Source organism: Anastrepha obliqua, chromosome 3, assembly GCF_027943255.1.
Source record: "Anastrepha obliqua isolate idAnaObli1 chromosome 3, idAnaObli1_1.0, whole genome shotgun sequence".
Taxonomy (NCBI): domain Eukaryota; kingdom Metazoa; phylum Arthropoda; class Insecta; order Diptera; family Tephritidae; genus Anastrepha; species Anastrepha obliqua.
In genome coordinates, this window is record NC_072894.1 from 112031091 (window position 1) to 112046638 (window position 15548).

The 15548-nt window shown below is 33.5% G+C and overlaps 2 protein-coding genes and 1 non-coding gene across 3 annotated transcripts in view; 2 read left to right on the forward strand and 1 right to left on the reverse strand.

Annotated features, from left to right (window-relative positions):
• Positions 1-15548, reverse strand: part of LOC129242156 (toll-like receptor 3) — a 40934-nt gene that overhangs the window by 14238 nt on the left and 11148 nt on the right. The window contains exon 2 of the mRNA XM_054878720.1: positions 14875-15108. Within this exon, the coding sequence (XP_054734695.1) occupies positions 14875-15108 (234 nt within the window). The remainder of the gene's footprint in view (positions 1-14874; positions 15109-15548) is intronic.
• LOC129240439 (vitellogenin-1) lies at positions 3738-7529 on the forward strand. Its single transcript, XM_054876224.1, has 3 exons — positions 3738-3995; positions 6771-6906; positions 6979-7529. Exons 1-3 carry the CDS (start codon positions 3753-3755, stop codon positions 7527-7529), a joined length of 930 nt encoding a protein of 309 aa, XP_054732199.1. The 5' UTR covers positions 3738-3752.
• Positions 5260-5419, forward strand: LOC129243298 (U4 spliceosomal RNA). The gene has a single exon (XR_008582275.1). It is a non-coding gene; the product is annotated as a U4 spliceosomal RNA (small nuclear RNA).

Genomic DNA, 15548 nt, shown 5'->3' on the forward strand with positions numbered 1-15548 from the left:
AATAATTATATCGTCCACTGGATTAGTGCCTAAGCATTTAATAAAAAACTTGAAGAAGTATGACTGGCAACACCTCTTAGAAGACATGCAGAATAGAACATACTGGACACCTAAGCAATAGCAATCGCATGGGCGTAGAACTTGGACTACGCTTCACCAGAGCACAACCCCTTGAAAATTTTATTCGGGATGTGTAATCTCCGGCAATAGCCGAGATGGACTAAGCTCAAAATTAAATAAAATAAAGTAAAATCAAATAAAGGAACAGAAAATAAAATAAAATAAAATAAAATTGAAATTAAGTAAATGAAAAAATTAATTTAACTACATAAATATTAAAAAGTAACGGAAAATCAAATTATTTAAAATTAAACTAAATGAAATGAAAAGTAATAAAATAAAATAAAACGAACTCAAATTAAATCAAATTAAACTACATAAAATAAAATTGAAATTAAGTAATTGAAAAAAAAAAATTATTAAATTAAATTACAATACATAACATATTATAAAATAACTCAAACTAAAATAACCTAAAAGTAAATTTAAATAAATGAAACAAAAAGAAATACAACAAAGTGAAACAAAATTAAATTAAATTAAACTAATATATAATACATAAAAAAGTAAAAATAAATAATAAACAATTACGTAAAAGTATAATAAAATAAACTAAAATAAACAGAAAATAATAACAAATAAAATTAAACAAAATCAAACTAAATAAAATTAATAAAAATAAAATAAGATAACGGAAAATAAAATAACTTAATATTAAGTTAAAATAAATGAAGAAAAAATAAAAGCAAGAAAATTAAAAAAATTGAAAATTGTATAAACAAAAATAGTATAAAGGAAATTAAATGAAATGAAATGAAATAAAAAAGTTAAATAGGAACAATTGTATGTTAAAATAAATGCAGTAAAAGAAATTCAACAAAATAAAAGAAGATTAAATTATACAATATTAAACTACATAAAAAATAAAATAAACAGAAAATAATAAAAAATAAAATTAAGCAAAATAAGATAACGGAAAATGAAGTAACTTAATATTAAATTGAAATAACTGAAGAAAAAAGAAATACAACAAAATTAAAAAAAATTAAATTTAATTGCAATAAACTACATAAAAAAATAATAAAAACATGAGGAAAAAGTAAAATAAAATAAAGTAAAATAAACAAAAATAATACAAAGAAAACTAAATGAAATGAAATAAAATATAAATAAAATAGGATAAGATACCGAAAAATAAAGCAACTATTTTACGTTAAAATAAAAGAAGTAAAAGAAATTCAACAAAGTAAAAGAAGATTAAATTATATTAACAGATATAAAAAAGTACAAAAAAATTATATATATATATTAGGGTGTCCGTTATTTACCAATTTGATTATATTTCTTGCGACGGCCCCTAAACTTTTAGTTTTCCGTCTAAGAAAAATTATCAGATCAAAATCAGCTCTTAATATTCAGAATAAACCTTGCCTAGCATACTAGAGAAAAAAAAAAGTTTATTCCAAAAAGTAGCAAAATCTCATGTTATGTAAGTGGGAAATATATCGTGTTTAGGGCAAGGTTTATTCTGAATATTAAGAGCTGATTTTGATCTGATAATTTTTCTTAGACGGAAAACTAAAAGTATAGGGGGCGTCGCAAGGAAAATAATCAAATTGGTAAATAACGGACACCCTAATATATATATATATATAGTTGGCGCGTACTCCCTGTTTGGGTGTTTGGCCGAGCTCCTCCTTCTATTTGTGGAGTGTGCCTTGAGTTTGATCCACAAATGGAGGGACCTACAGTTTCAAGCCGACTCCGAACGGCAAATATTTTTATGAGGAGCTTTTTCATGGCAGAAATACACTCGGAGGCTTGCCATTGCCTGCCGAGGGGCGACCGCTATTAGAAAAAACTTTTTTATTTATTTTAGTATTTCACAGAGAGTCGAACCAACGTTCTCTCTCTGAAATCCGATTGGTAGTCACCGTAAAGGTTAAAAGTAAAATGAACAGAAATAATTTAAAAGGAAATTAAACTAAATGAAATGAGATAAAAAATTAAATTAAATAAGATAACACAGAATAAAATAACATAAACTTGAATTAAAATAATTGAATTAAACAGAAATGCAATTAAATTATACTACATACATAAACAATACATAAGAGAAAGTAAAATAAAATAAAATTAAATTAAATAAAATAAAATTAAGTATATACATGCAGGAGATTTTAATAAAAAAATAATAGTTTAAATAAAACTGTTTTTACTCGCGATTCATTTACGAATTTAATAAAAAATAATAATTTAAATATAATTGTTTACACTCGCGTTTAAAATAGTTCTGAAATTGACCTCTGTGCAATGTAATGCCGCCGAAAAGTTTGAAAAATCGAAATATGCATTAATTTTGAACACAAAATAGGCCAAGTTTTATTAAATCTCTCATAAAAAGAAAAAAAAATTAAATGTTTGCTTTCATTAAGGGGTAACACCACTGTACACGCGTAAAATAAACACGATTTTTAAAGAATTTTTTTGTAGAGAAGGAAAGGGGAAACAATCACTCTGATTTGGGAAGTTATTACTTATATACTAAAATACAAAACTACAAAGTTTGATCGAAAAATTTTGCAAAATGGCGGCATTGGAGACATTTTTGTAATGTGGTTTCTCTTGAAGGAGCTCCGCGGCACGCAGCACAGAGGGTGCAAATTTTAATCTGGAACAAAGAAACATTTTTTTTCTTAATCTAGATAAGAATAGCTAGAGAAACACATAGGGGATTTAAAAAATATTTATTTTTGTTGAACTAGCAAGCATTTGAAGGAAAAAACTCTATTTTGGACTAAAAAAACGGCACTTAAATAATTATAACAATCGTTTAAATTAATCTATCGAAAATCCCCTACGCTCTTCTCTTAAGAAGGTTATTATACAGACGTTGTGAAAAACCTGATTAAAAATATTTAAAATTGTTTGAGTTATGCTGCGTGCCAATTTCAGAAAACTTGTTTTGAGAAAAACGCGTTTAAAGTTTGGAAATTTGGAGAAGTCGTTAGGTAGCAGTCACTAACGCTTGATTAAAAGCTTAAAATATTTATGAAATAGACTTCGGTAACGTATAAAACTTTTTGTTCTGTATTTTAAAAGGTTCAAAGAATTTTTTAAGCTTATAAAAAAAAAATCAATTTTTTGAAATTTCTACAGTGGTGTTACCCCTTAATATCATTTATCGAAAATTCCAACTCACAAGTGAAGTCTTTATGCAAGGAGTAATAAAAGAACTCTTAGAGTAAAAGAGAACAATAATTTCATCCCAAAATGCGTTTAATAATTCTACTAATTCTAAGTACAATCCTTCATAACACATACGAGACACCAGACAAAGTGAGTATCAATGCCCGCGAACCTAAAGCACCAGCCACTAAAGGTGCTTTCGACAGTATACGCAGCAGTCTACGCTTCGGCTGGTCTTTGTTCTCCAACAAATTTGCCGATATTCTGGTTGTGAAGAAGAACATCATTGCTGCATATCCATTGCAACTATTTTCCACCATAATCGATAAACTATGTAAGCCATGCAAAATCCAAATGTGTCTATGAATATGCCACAGAAAACTTTCTTATCACATTTGAGGATGCTAAAAATTTATACAATTGCACATATATTATATTTAAAAACTTTTGCTAATATGTTTCTTTCCCTTTTTCGTTTTGCTGCAGGTTCCTCCATATTGCCTATGTACCATGTGCCAGCCAAATTTACACCCGATATTAAAAAAATGCATTTTCAATACATCACTTCTTGTAAAAATTACAGTGTACCGCTGATGGAAGCGGAAAAGTTATGGCACCACATGAGCTTTAATAAGTTGCGGAAAGTTGTGATTTTAGCAACTGGTTGGACAAATACAGTAAATAATTCGTCAACGTTAGCGTTGCTTTCGAAAGCGTATCTCTGCCGGAAGGATGTGAATTTTATTGTGAGTAAACAGATGAATTATTATACCATAGTTTTAGCATCGATGCCTTGAAACACAAACGAGATTTGGTGCCTTCTTTAGCCCTTCTTTCTTTTTCATTCTACTTATTAATGTTTCTTCTCATTTTAACTTAAACCTGGTGCCCCTCTCATTGACTAGGTTCAAGACATTGTAGTTCAAATTTCAATTTCAATCTTCTCTTTATTGCCTTCATTGTCTTGAAAATAAAGATCTTAATAATATCGATAGACTTACTAGTCTTTAAAAAGGAAAAAGTTGTGGCCATTAAAGAAAGAGGGTATGGAAGAAGGAGTCAGCAAACACGCAGCGTGCGAAGCAAAGAATGAAACGCTAAGGCTATGGTAGACCGCTGGAGAAACGAAACACGCGGCAGATGAACGGCTAGGCTAATAAAAGACGTCGCTACATGACATGTTCCTGTGAAATGAATTTTGATACAACCTAAATACTTTCGGAGCACAGGCATTTCCAGATATACCTGGGAAAATATAGGCACATGCGAACACCCCACATGCATATACGGCAATATTGCCGAAGACGCCGTTGAACACACACACCCACAATAAATGTTTAAGTCTCCGGACACGTGTTTTTAAGCCGAATAATTTCAATTTGCGTACAAATTTCTGCGAGATAACGTCGGAGCGATTTCGTATCCTAAACACTATTTTTTGTAGGGATGAGACTCATTTAAATGAAAGTGTAAATAAATAAAATTTCCGATATTGTTCACATAAATCACTGAACCCACTATTAAATCATCAACAGCCACTGAACAGTACCAATTTTTTTTCGGGTAAAGAGGTGGAAAATGCCTAATACATCATCAAAGCTGTCGTCGCAGCAATGGTATGTCCGGGACTAAAAACTCCCCATCGTTTGGAACCGTCGCCCACTCTGTAAACACTTTCGCATTCCCTCAGTGGCGTTCCACCTGCCTCATTACAAAGGTCTCTCTATACCTAGGTGCCTGCGTCCAGGTCCCACCTTTTTATCCGGAGGATTCTTTCCGGAACCACTGATGATCTCCCACTTTCCTCGCTACTTACCATCTTCATCCCCATATATGCATGTGGGATGTTCGTATTCTCTTCTTTGAAACAGGTATTTCTGAAAATACTCGTGCCACGAAAGCATTTGGGTTGTATAAAAATTTACTTCACCGAAGTTCCTGCTGTTTCGCGTGGCGACGTCTTTTCTAAGCCTCTTGCCATAGCGATTCATCTCTTATTTTGCGCGCTACAGCTTTGCGCAGAGGCGATATCGCTATCACTGATGTTCTACCTATTGCGATTACTGCTAGTAGAATACTTTAGCCAATACTCGGCCATGGAGGACGTGAAATACCGACCGCCAGGCAATTTTTGGAACTGAACACTACCCAAATGACGGTTTGGTGTTCATTATCAAGCAGTGAAGTGATTGGGCCATATCTTTTTGAAAATCGTCGAGGGAACGATTATTTTCTACCAATAATGAGAGAGCATCTTTCGCAATCCACCTAATTTCAGCAAGATGGTTTTTTAACAAACTGATAAACCCTTTTGGTGGCATATCCTAGCCACCTACGTCGCTCGATCTTACCACTATGGACTTTTTTCTGTGGAGGCTTCCCCAAAAGTAAAGTCTATAAAACAAATTCAGCGAACACATATCTCAGCACTAAAAGAAAATATCGTTCGTGAGGATAAAGGTAACCTGACATCGTTTCTCCAGCGAGTGACGCGTAGTACGGAGGTATCCGACGTAACAGCCAACATTTATTTTTGGTCACCGCTGATCAGAGTGAACCTCTTCATTCACGAAAACTGGGGGCTACTCATTTCAAAACAGACAGTTCTACAGATCTACTACTCAACCGAGCTGCTTACTCTCAACCGAGCTAATCCTAACCTCTTACTAACTGAAGGAGGCGTAACTTCATATTGCTTTTAATCTTAAATGTCCGGGATATTTGGCTATGACGAGCACAGTTATTGGGCACTTCTTTAATTTATAGGCCTCCTCGATTTGGGCAACGTTAGCAATTGGCAAACAGATGAAGCAACTGGTATAAATAAATATGAATGAAAAAGAACTGCCAACACTTACATTTGTTTGGAAGCCCTTATGAAGTATTAGTAAGGCTGCGTCCATACAGGGAAGCATTTGTTGCTTCTGTTCATTGCTTGTGATGCTCGTGCTTCGTCAACATCCTTTGTGTTCTCGTTCTTCTCAATGTTGTTGTTGACTATAGACTAAAAAACTACCAATTGCAAGTTTTGTGAAAACGACAGGAACTCCAAAAGAAAATTCGTAAAGTTTAAGCAACAAAAGTCTCTCTGTATGAAAGCGGTCTAATGCTACTCTGTTGGAAGAGAGTTCAGAGTATTGAAAATAGTGAGTTATACCAGATTTATGAGGTATAACCGTACCCGCTAGCAGCTAATCTTACTCGATAACTTTGTTGTTACTTTCACATGCAAATTTTTCCTCAATTGGGCAAAACCTAGAGATATCGAGCCAAGAAGTAGCGTATCAAAGATGCCTGTTGTTGTTGCTTTTACATGCAAATTTTTCGACATGTGGGCAAAGCCCAGAGATACCGAGCAAAGAAGTGGAAGAGGCCTTTTGTTGTTGCTTTCACATGCAAATTTTTCCTTAAGTGGGCAAAGCCCAGATATTGCGAGCATGCCGAAAAACATATTTTTTTCTGTACTCTAAAATTTTGATTTAATTATTATTGCACATTTTTTCTCTCATTCCCATATGCAGATTGTTGACGCTGCATTCTATGTAGATACGCTGTACAAATGGTCCGCACTGAATACTGAAGAAATCGGTGCTTACATTGCAAAAGGTCTAACGCATTTGGTAAAAGTAATACCGTTGAAAAATATCCACCTAATAGGTAAGTGTAAACGATAGATAACTAAGGCAGAAACCTTTTAGCAAATTCCATTTTCCATCTTCAAATGTTTAGGACATAGCCTGGGTGCACATATAATGGGCACTGCTGGACGTACATTCACCAAGTTGACGGGTCTACAAATACCACGCATTACCGGTCTGGATCCGGCCAAACCATGCTTTCGCAAAAACGATACACTCAGCAGTTTACGAAAAGGTGATGCCAAATTTGTGGACGTTATACATACAAATATCGGCATATTGGCGAAAAAGGAGCCTCTTGGCGATATCGATTTCTATCCTGGTGGCGCGAATGCGCTACCACCTGGCTGTATGACAGCAGCTTGCGCACACTCACGAGCGGTAGAATATTTTGCCGAGAGTGTGTATCCGGGAAATACTGCGAATTTTATCGGTTTCAAGTGTAAAAATTGGAAAGCGTTAGAGAAAGTTAAATGTAATCATGAAATAACCTCGCCCATGGGCTATGGAGTGAATCATCAACGAAAAGGCATATTTTATGTGCCAGTGAACCGAAAGTCACCGTATGGCAAATCGGCTACACTGAACAGTACACGATGGGAAAATGCAAAGTGCAGTAAATGTGAAAAAAGGCGAAGGTAGCGGAAAAGATTATCGAAAGGCTAATTTTTATTTGGCAATTAAATATAAAAATAGGATAATTAAAAATGAGCAATTGAAAAAGGGGCATAAGTAAAAGTATGTATATTAACTATAGTACGAATCTATAAGTAACACAGGTTTAGAAATAATTAATGATTTTTTACTCAATGCATTATATAATATATGTATATACATATATGCAGGATCCCCTAACACCTAGTTGGAGCATAGGGCGTCTTATTTAAGGGGTTAGGTGGGTTACAGAGGTTCAAAAAAAGGGTATTTTTACTATTTTTTTTTTAATATATACAATCATATATTTTATTTAAACAATTCAGCATATCAAAGATACATATTTAAACAGTATTTTGTGAAATTTTTATTTAAAAATTCCGAAAACTCAGCCGTTGGTACCTCATCTCCCTTAACGTCTCACAAAAAAATGCTCTTGCCGTGGACAGCATAACTCATAATTGGTTCATTTAAAATCAAAAAACCAAAAATATTTCGTTAGTACATGGATAAATCTCGTTACTGGACGAAGGAAAAAAAAAATAAAATTTAATTTGAATTTTTGACAGACTTTGAACAAAAAAACACATTTTTTGGTCAAATTTTCGTCATGTGTTGGCTCGAAAAAATTAGTTGTAATAAAAATAAAAAAAAATCCTTCGTTCAATAACTTGATAATGTTATTCCAAAGATGTGTGCAAAATTTGAACAAAATCGCTTCATAACTTTTCGAGAAATCGTGTCCACCGACTTAAAAAATCGAGTTTTGAGATAAACGCGTATACCTGCGAAACGCTGCACTGACATGGCCTGATGGGCGGAACTTCTGAAGGGTCTATCTCGTAGAATTTTACTCGGATCAATTTGAAATTTTAGGAGAATATTTTAAACATATTATACTATTTAATAAGACAAAAAAAAAAAATCGATTTTTTGAAATTTTCAAACCCACCTAACCCCTTAAGCCAAGGTGGTGCAAAATTATTCATTTAATTAGATTTTTTTTAATAATTATTTTACTTAATATAAAAAAAAAAAAAATATTTTGCGTGATGGAAATCTTTATTTTGACCTTTACATTGCTTGCCTGTTTGTATACTGCAGCTGTTTAGTTCACAAGTGTCAAATATAATTGACGAACGACGCCATTTGCAAAAATTATAAATCTTCCGATAAGGTGATTAATTTTGCGCCACCTTGTGAAATCGGTCGCTGAGTCCGAAAATCCATATAATTTGCAAAGTTTACAAATAAAAATTTGTTTGTGTTTTAGGTTAGGTTAGGTTGAAGCGGTTGTCCTATTGGACACACTCAGGCTCATGGTCCATTGTGATGTCGCATGGGGAACTTGTGTGTGTGCTTTTCAAAAAATTTAGAAGATCCATTATTTCTGCAGCACTGAGATCTTCCTTCTCTTAAATGGTAAACCTACTTCTGGTACAGAGGGTGCGAGATCATCTCTTTCTCATCTAGACACCTTCTGCAGAGGCTATGTGTTTGCATAAATGAGATCAGTGTGCTAAGATTGTGCCAAATTTGGCTTGGTAGAGATTCTGTGCGTTTAGCATTGAGAGTCGGCCATCTTGCATTCGCTGCTCTTACAATTTTTTCAAAAATATAGTAAGTAACTTACATGTCATTGGCTGTGTATTGATCAGTCAACTTGGTGCCAAATCTGCTAGTTCATAGGCTCTGCAGTTGCCCTCAATGTCGCAATGTCGCAATGGCCAGGAACCCATGTTACCTTTAGGTGAAATGACTCAGCCATCTCGTTAAGAGATGTGCAGCATTTCATCGCTACCTTGGAGTTTGTCGACTGCTTTATCAGGGGTTTTATCGCCGCCTGGCTATCAGTGCAAATGTAAATATCATAACCAGGTATCGCCTCACACTGTAGCAGCGTGGCGGCTTTCATTATTGGCATCAGGCACCTCCGCCCACTGTGCCCTCGAATTTTCAGCCATCTGTGTATACATGGATGGACTCGCTCTATCTTACATCGCCCCGTTCCCACTTTTCCCTTGAAGAGGCGGGAGTGCATAGTCCACAAGTCCGGGAAGCTCCAAAATGCCAGCCAGTTTTTTACCGTGACCGCAGTCCATGTTGGACCACTTACTTAGGGTGTTCAGCCTTATTGCCGCACATCGCGCGATATATATTGCCTACAGATCTAGGAGAAGGAAGTTTAATGTCGCATATAAAGCTTTCGATGGTTTGGTTCATATCGCACCGATTATAAGCACATATGCGAGTCTTTTGAAAGTGTTTAAATAGATAAAAACAAATTTAAAAAATCAAGCATACACCGAAGATGGGAATTTGTATTACCTTTAATTTACTATGTAACTTGTTTTGAGATCGGCTAACAGATGCTCTAGACTACTCTACTGGTCTACCTTTTCTCTTTTGTCCAAAATCCAATATTTGGCGATATCTCGAAAACTACTCGATCAAAAAATATTTATGTAAATCTTTGAACTCAGCGATCGACTGTACATAAGAATTGGATGATCTGATTCTTGGAGTATTTGGCTGCACGCAGGTGTAATTAAAAAAATCGCAAATTTATTAAATAACGTTAAATAAATGGTATATTCGCCTTTCAGCATCGACCTCGACATAGATTCACAATACTAAAGTACCCATTGCAATTTATATGATAGTATTGTACTTATATTCACTATTGTATTATTATTTAAACAGCTGTCTGCGATTTGCTAAAAAATTTCAAAGTCACTTAAAAAATAAATATTCTTCCGCCTGTGTATATTAACATATTAGGGATGCTCATACTGAGATAGGAAATATTAATTAATATAATATGTATGCTGCGATAAATTTAACTTTTTTTTTAAGTTAAAGTGTATGAAAAAGCTGGAATAAAATATTATTGTAAGAAAGTCTACATTAGGCCAAAGGACAAAATTTTCACTTTTCTCCATGCAAAAAGTTGGTGTGAGTAGGCAATATTGCAAATTCAACAACAAATTCAGCGATATGCTCGTTTGCTCGAAGAACTCGAAGAACATTATACTCCAAAAAATGTGTTTTTGTTTTTTTATAAAGGGTGGTTAAGTTTCAAGGGCCGGTGTTGATTTTGAACAAAATACAATTTTTTTAGGAAATTATTATCATTTCTCTTTATTATGATAATATTGGTATGATTCAATTACGCATGCAACAAAATATCGGCCAAATGGCCGCCGCGGCCTCGGCGGCACACCTCTATCCGATGGTCCAAATTTTCGATGACGCTGAGGCATAATTGAGATTCTATGCCGTTAATATGCCGAATTATCTCATCCTTAGCTCTTGAATTGTTGCTAGCTTATCGACGTACACCTTTTCTTTCAAATAACTCCAAAGAAAGAAGTCCAACGGTGTCAAATCACATGATCTTGGCGGCAAATTGACATCGCCGCGACGTGAGATTATTCGGCCCTCAAATTTTTCGCGCAAAAGAGCCATTGTTTCGTTAGCTGTGTGACAAGTGGCGCCGTCCTGTTGAAACCACATATCGTCCACATCCATATCTTCCAATTCGGGCCATTAAAAAGCTCGTTATCATCTCGCGATAGCGAACACTATTCACAGTAACTGCCTGACCGGAATCATTTTGGAAAAAATACAGCCCAATGATGCCGCCGGCCCATAAACCGCACCAAACAGTCACTCTTTGTGGGTGCATTCGTTTTTCGGCAATCACTCTTAGATTATCATTCGCCCAAATGCGGCAATTCTGCTTATTGACGAATCCACTGAGGTGAAAATATGCCACATCACTGAAGATGATTTTCTTCGAAAATTGGTCATTCACTGTTGCCATTTTTTGCCACCATTCTGACCATTGACGACGCTGGAAATGGTCAAGAGGCTTTAGTTCTTTAGTCAATTGTATAATATCTTGTAAGCGTGTAAATGCAAGTCTTTATGCATAATGTTCATCAACGACGAGCGTGAGAGGTGCAATTATTGGGCATGACGAGGAGTTGAGGTGGACGGCTCTTCAACGACACTATCGCAAACAGCAGCAATATTTTCTGCAGTACGAGCTGTACGAGCATGCACTGGTGTTTTCACAACTCCTACAGACCCGGTTTGCTCAGACTTTTGCACAATTTTTCCGATTGTACGCATATTTGGACGATTAAATTGACCGAAAAAATCACGAAGTGCGCGATATGCATTTTGATTTGAACGCCCGTTTTTATAATAAGCCTGAATATCTTTAACGCGTTGCTCGATTGTGTATCTTGCCATGATTCAAATTGAGTTAGTTTAAAATTGAAAAATGTCAAATGAAATGCAGAAAAAACTTGACGTTTAGGCGTGGTTCACATTCAACATCGGCCCTTAAAATTTAACCACCCTTTATAAGTATGCATAAATGAGTACCGCTCTTTTTTATGCTCTGTAAGAAAATCATAGTGCTATTTATTAACAGTATTTCATTCGATTAAGATGTGTATTTACTTACTCTTACTTTTAGGCACGCAAGTAAATAGGAAAAAGTAAATTCAAAATTTTGAAGCAGTTTTTCTCAAATTTTTGGTTTTGTCAAATATGACGTTTTCCAGCAAATGATTAATACATAATTCTTATTTGAAAAGTAGTGTTTTTCGTAAGAAAATTTTATGTGCAGTAAATTTATATTACCATAAGAAGATCACCTTAAAATATTTTGCTATTCTGAAAATCAAAGTTTTTCGGTTTTGTAGACTAATATTATTGTTTTTCTCAAAAAGAGAAGTTGAAAATAATAAGCGAAAATTCTTAATTTATGTAAATATGACTTTTTGATTATATTGTATTATATTATATACGATTTATTTTTTTTTTTGCAATGCAATAAGTGCAAGGTGGCGCAAATCATCCAATTTTGTTTCTGAATAATTTTTGACAAAATAAAAAAAAAAGATTTAGAATGAAGAAAATCTTTATTTTGACCTTTACGCGCTCTATTGCTTGTCTGTTTACTATAGCTGACTATTTAGTTCACAAGTGCCAAATATGATTAGAATACATAGCCTTTTGCAAAAATTATAAATCTTCAGATTGGGCGATTAATTTTGCGCCATCTTGTACATATCGCACCCTAAATACAAAAGGGTCACAACTCAAAATTTTCCACACTCGAGCTTGACTTGTTTACAGTAGCACAGAAAACAAACTATGTGACATATCACGCTGAAATTTGCCATGTAAGCTTATAACAGTCCTACCAAAAAACAAAAAATTTATTTTTGCCATATGTCATCCGCGGACCGTTTTATTGATAACGTCTCATTCATATTTGAGCAGAAGTACATTTTGAGTTGTGACCCTTTTGTATTTAGGGTGCGATATGTACATATATATGAAAATTTCGTTTTTACAGATTTTTGTTTATACTTCCTTTAAGTTTTTCAAAATATAATTCAATACAAATTAAACAATTACTTTAAAAAATAACTTTGTATATTCATCTGACCGATGTTCCTCGATGTACTCGTAATCTAGAACCTAGTTCCTGTTTTTGAATTTTTTGTTTGTGTTATTTTGAAATTAATAAAAAAAATATTTTTTACAAACTTATTTGCCTTTAATTGCCGGTAAAGTTTATTTAAAATCATAACATATCATTAAAATGTTTCTAGTTTTATAAAAACATTAGGTTTATTGAATCTTTACTAAATTTAGCATTCCAATAAGTGCAGTTGATTTAGTTGATACAAGCGACGATTTGTTCGCGCTGATGATGTATAATTTTTTAATTGATATATATAAATTTTTTGGACATGGATGTCGTACAGGTTGGAATTAATATCCGTTGAAAGAGCAGTGATACATAAGATGTAAGATTATGAAGGATAAACAAGATTAATTACTTCTAGACATAAATAAAGAATAAATTGGTATAGTTTCAAGACATACGGCAGTAGACATACGACCGGAATGATAAAAAAAGCTTTGCTGTTTGAAATGGACATAGTAACGCAAAGGGTTAATTCTTTAAATATTTTATGTAGATATTTTTGAATATATTTTGAATTTAATAGTGTTTTATTTTGTTTATTAATTATTAATAATTAAGTTAATTAAATATTAATTTTGTTTATAAATAATAGCTCTCATTTATTTATTTTTAAATTTTCCGTGTAATAGCCGACTTTCACAGAATTTTAACTGTAGCTTGTACTGCTCTACTGTTAAACATTATATTTTACATGCTCAAATTCCTATGCAATATTGTTGTATCAAACTCTCTTACATAGCGGAGAGAACAGAACTTCGATAACTTAACAGAAAATGTTACGTGAACAGGGATAGCCGTATTGCATATGTTAATATTTTTGCACAGAATTTTCGTATAGGAAACAAATTTTCTTTTTATTTACATATATTGTCTGAAAAAAAACAAAGTAATAACTCGAATTATTTGGCATTAAAAACAAACAAAAAAGCAAACAAGAAACATCAAATTTTCAGATGCCTTCTTTAACAGAAAATTTGAACAGAAGAATTATAATTATGAGAGAACCAAATATGTATATGAGCAGATAACCGGTTCAGGTCGCATAATTTTCGAACCATTGATGTCGGAAGCGCATTAGTTTTGAAATAATTTTAAAAATGGATAAAGACTGAAATTCGTACTTTCAACCGCTCTTTACCTTCCAAACTGCTACTTTTGGCAAAGAAAACGCATTTCTATTGGGCCAAGCAACACTAAAACTAAACTACAATTCTTTTGACTTTCCATATTTATGCGGAATTCATTTAAACATGTGATAACAGTGAAAAGCAATTTTATACGTATTAGTGTTAGTTTATATTAGTTTTTAGTGCTTTACGTATGCATATAAAAAAATTCTTCGAACTTAGGTGTACAATTCAGTTTCTTAAAAATCAGGCACCTTATGCACAAAAAGCTTTAGCTTAGACTCATTTTTCTGAGTAAAAAGTTTTTTCTTAAATAAAAGAGTTAGGGCACTAGAAATTTGAACATTTTTTTTATTGATTATAGATTTCTTTTTGTACCCGAACGTCAAAAATAAGAAGACAGGTCAACGTTTTTCAACGCCTGTAGCTGTTGAAGTCTTCAAACAGCTCGTTTTGAAAGTATCCCCTTCCGAGTGGCAAAAGTGTTTTGAAAATTGGTACAAGCGTATGCAGGAGTACAATATATTGACTTTCAAGGAGAATATTTTGACAAAACAATAAAGCCATTTTCATTATTATTTTACTGTGTTTTCATTATTCAGCGCAAAAAATAAATGGTAACCCTCGTATGTATATTAAATTAACTTTTTTGTAAAAAAAATTTAAAATGAATGAGTTTTCTTCTACTCACCATCGTTTTGATCGTCCTCTTTAAAACTTGAGAAGGAGTTGCCTTTCAACATTAGAAACCGCAAAGTTCTATTCATTGTCGCTAACGTTCGATAAGGAATTTGTGATAGATTATTGTATGCTGCTGAAAAGAAAACGACATCACGGCCTATTCTGGTCTGCCTTTCCAAAGTTGTGTTGAAGAGTTTTTCGTCATCGGTTAAGTTGCGATAGGAGATATCTATGTGATTGCTACCTGTAGGAAAAAAAATTAGAATCTATGAGTTAATGAGATTTTAAGACAAACAAAAACTTGGAACAAAACTATAGATTTTGTGGATTTTAAGAGTACTCTTTTTCTTCTCGTAGCTGAAATTGAATAAATATTATACTCGTATTAAACGAGATGTTGATAAAATGAACCGATTTTATCGAATCGACCAATTGAGCTGCCGGTTTCATATGGACCGTGTTAACAAGAAGCTCAGAAAATAGTCTTAAGGATATCTTAAAAGAAAACCACTTTCATCGACACATTTACGCAATAGTGTAATAAAATAGTGTACAGTTATTTTTGCTCCGACATCTTTCACAATCTAATCAGGACTGATTTAGCAATGTAGGCTGCTGGCAAGTACCATCTGCCACCAGTTCTGTATAGATTTAATTTGGGTTATTGGCTATGAAAACTTTTCT

Excerpts from the sequence above, each read along its gene's own strand:
- LOC129240439 (XM_054876224.1), top strand. The coding sequence starts at position 3,753 with ATGTACCATGTGCCAGCCAAATTTACACCCGATATTAAAAAAATGCAT. Across the intron at positions 3,996-6,770 it reads GGAAGGATGTGAATTTTATT|ATTGTTGACGCTGCATTCTA; the intron begins GTGAGTAAACAG and ends TCCCATATGCAG. Across the intron at positions 6,907-6,978 it reads GAAAAATATCCACCTAATAG|GACATAGCCTGGGTGCACAT; the intron begins GTAAGTGTAAAC and ends TCAAATGTTTAG.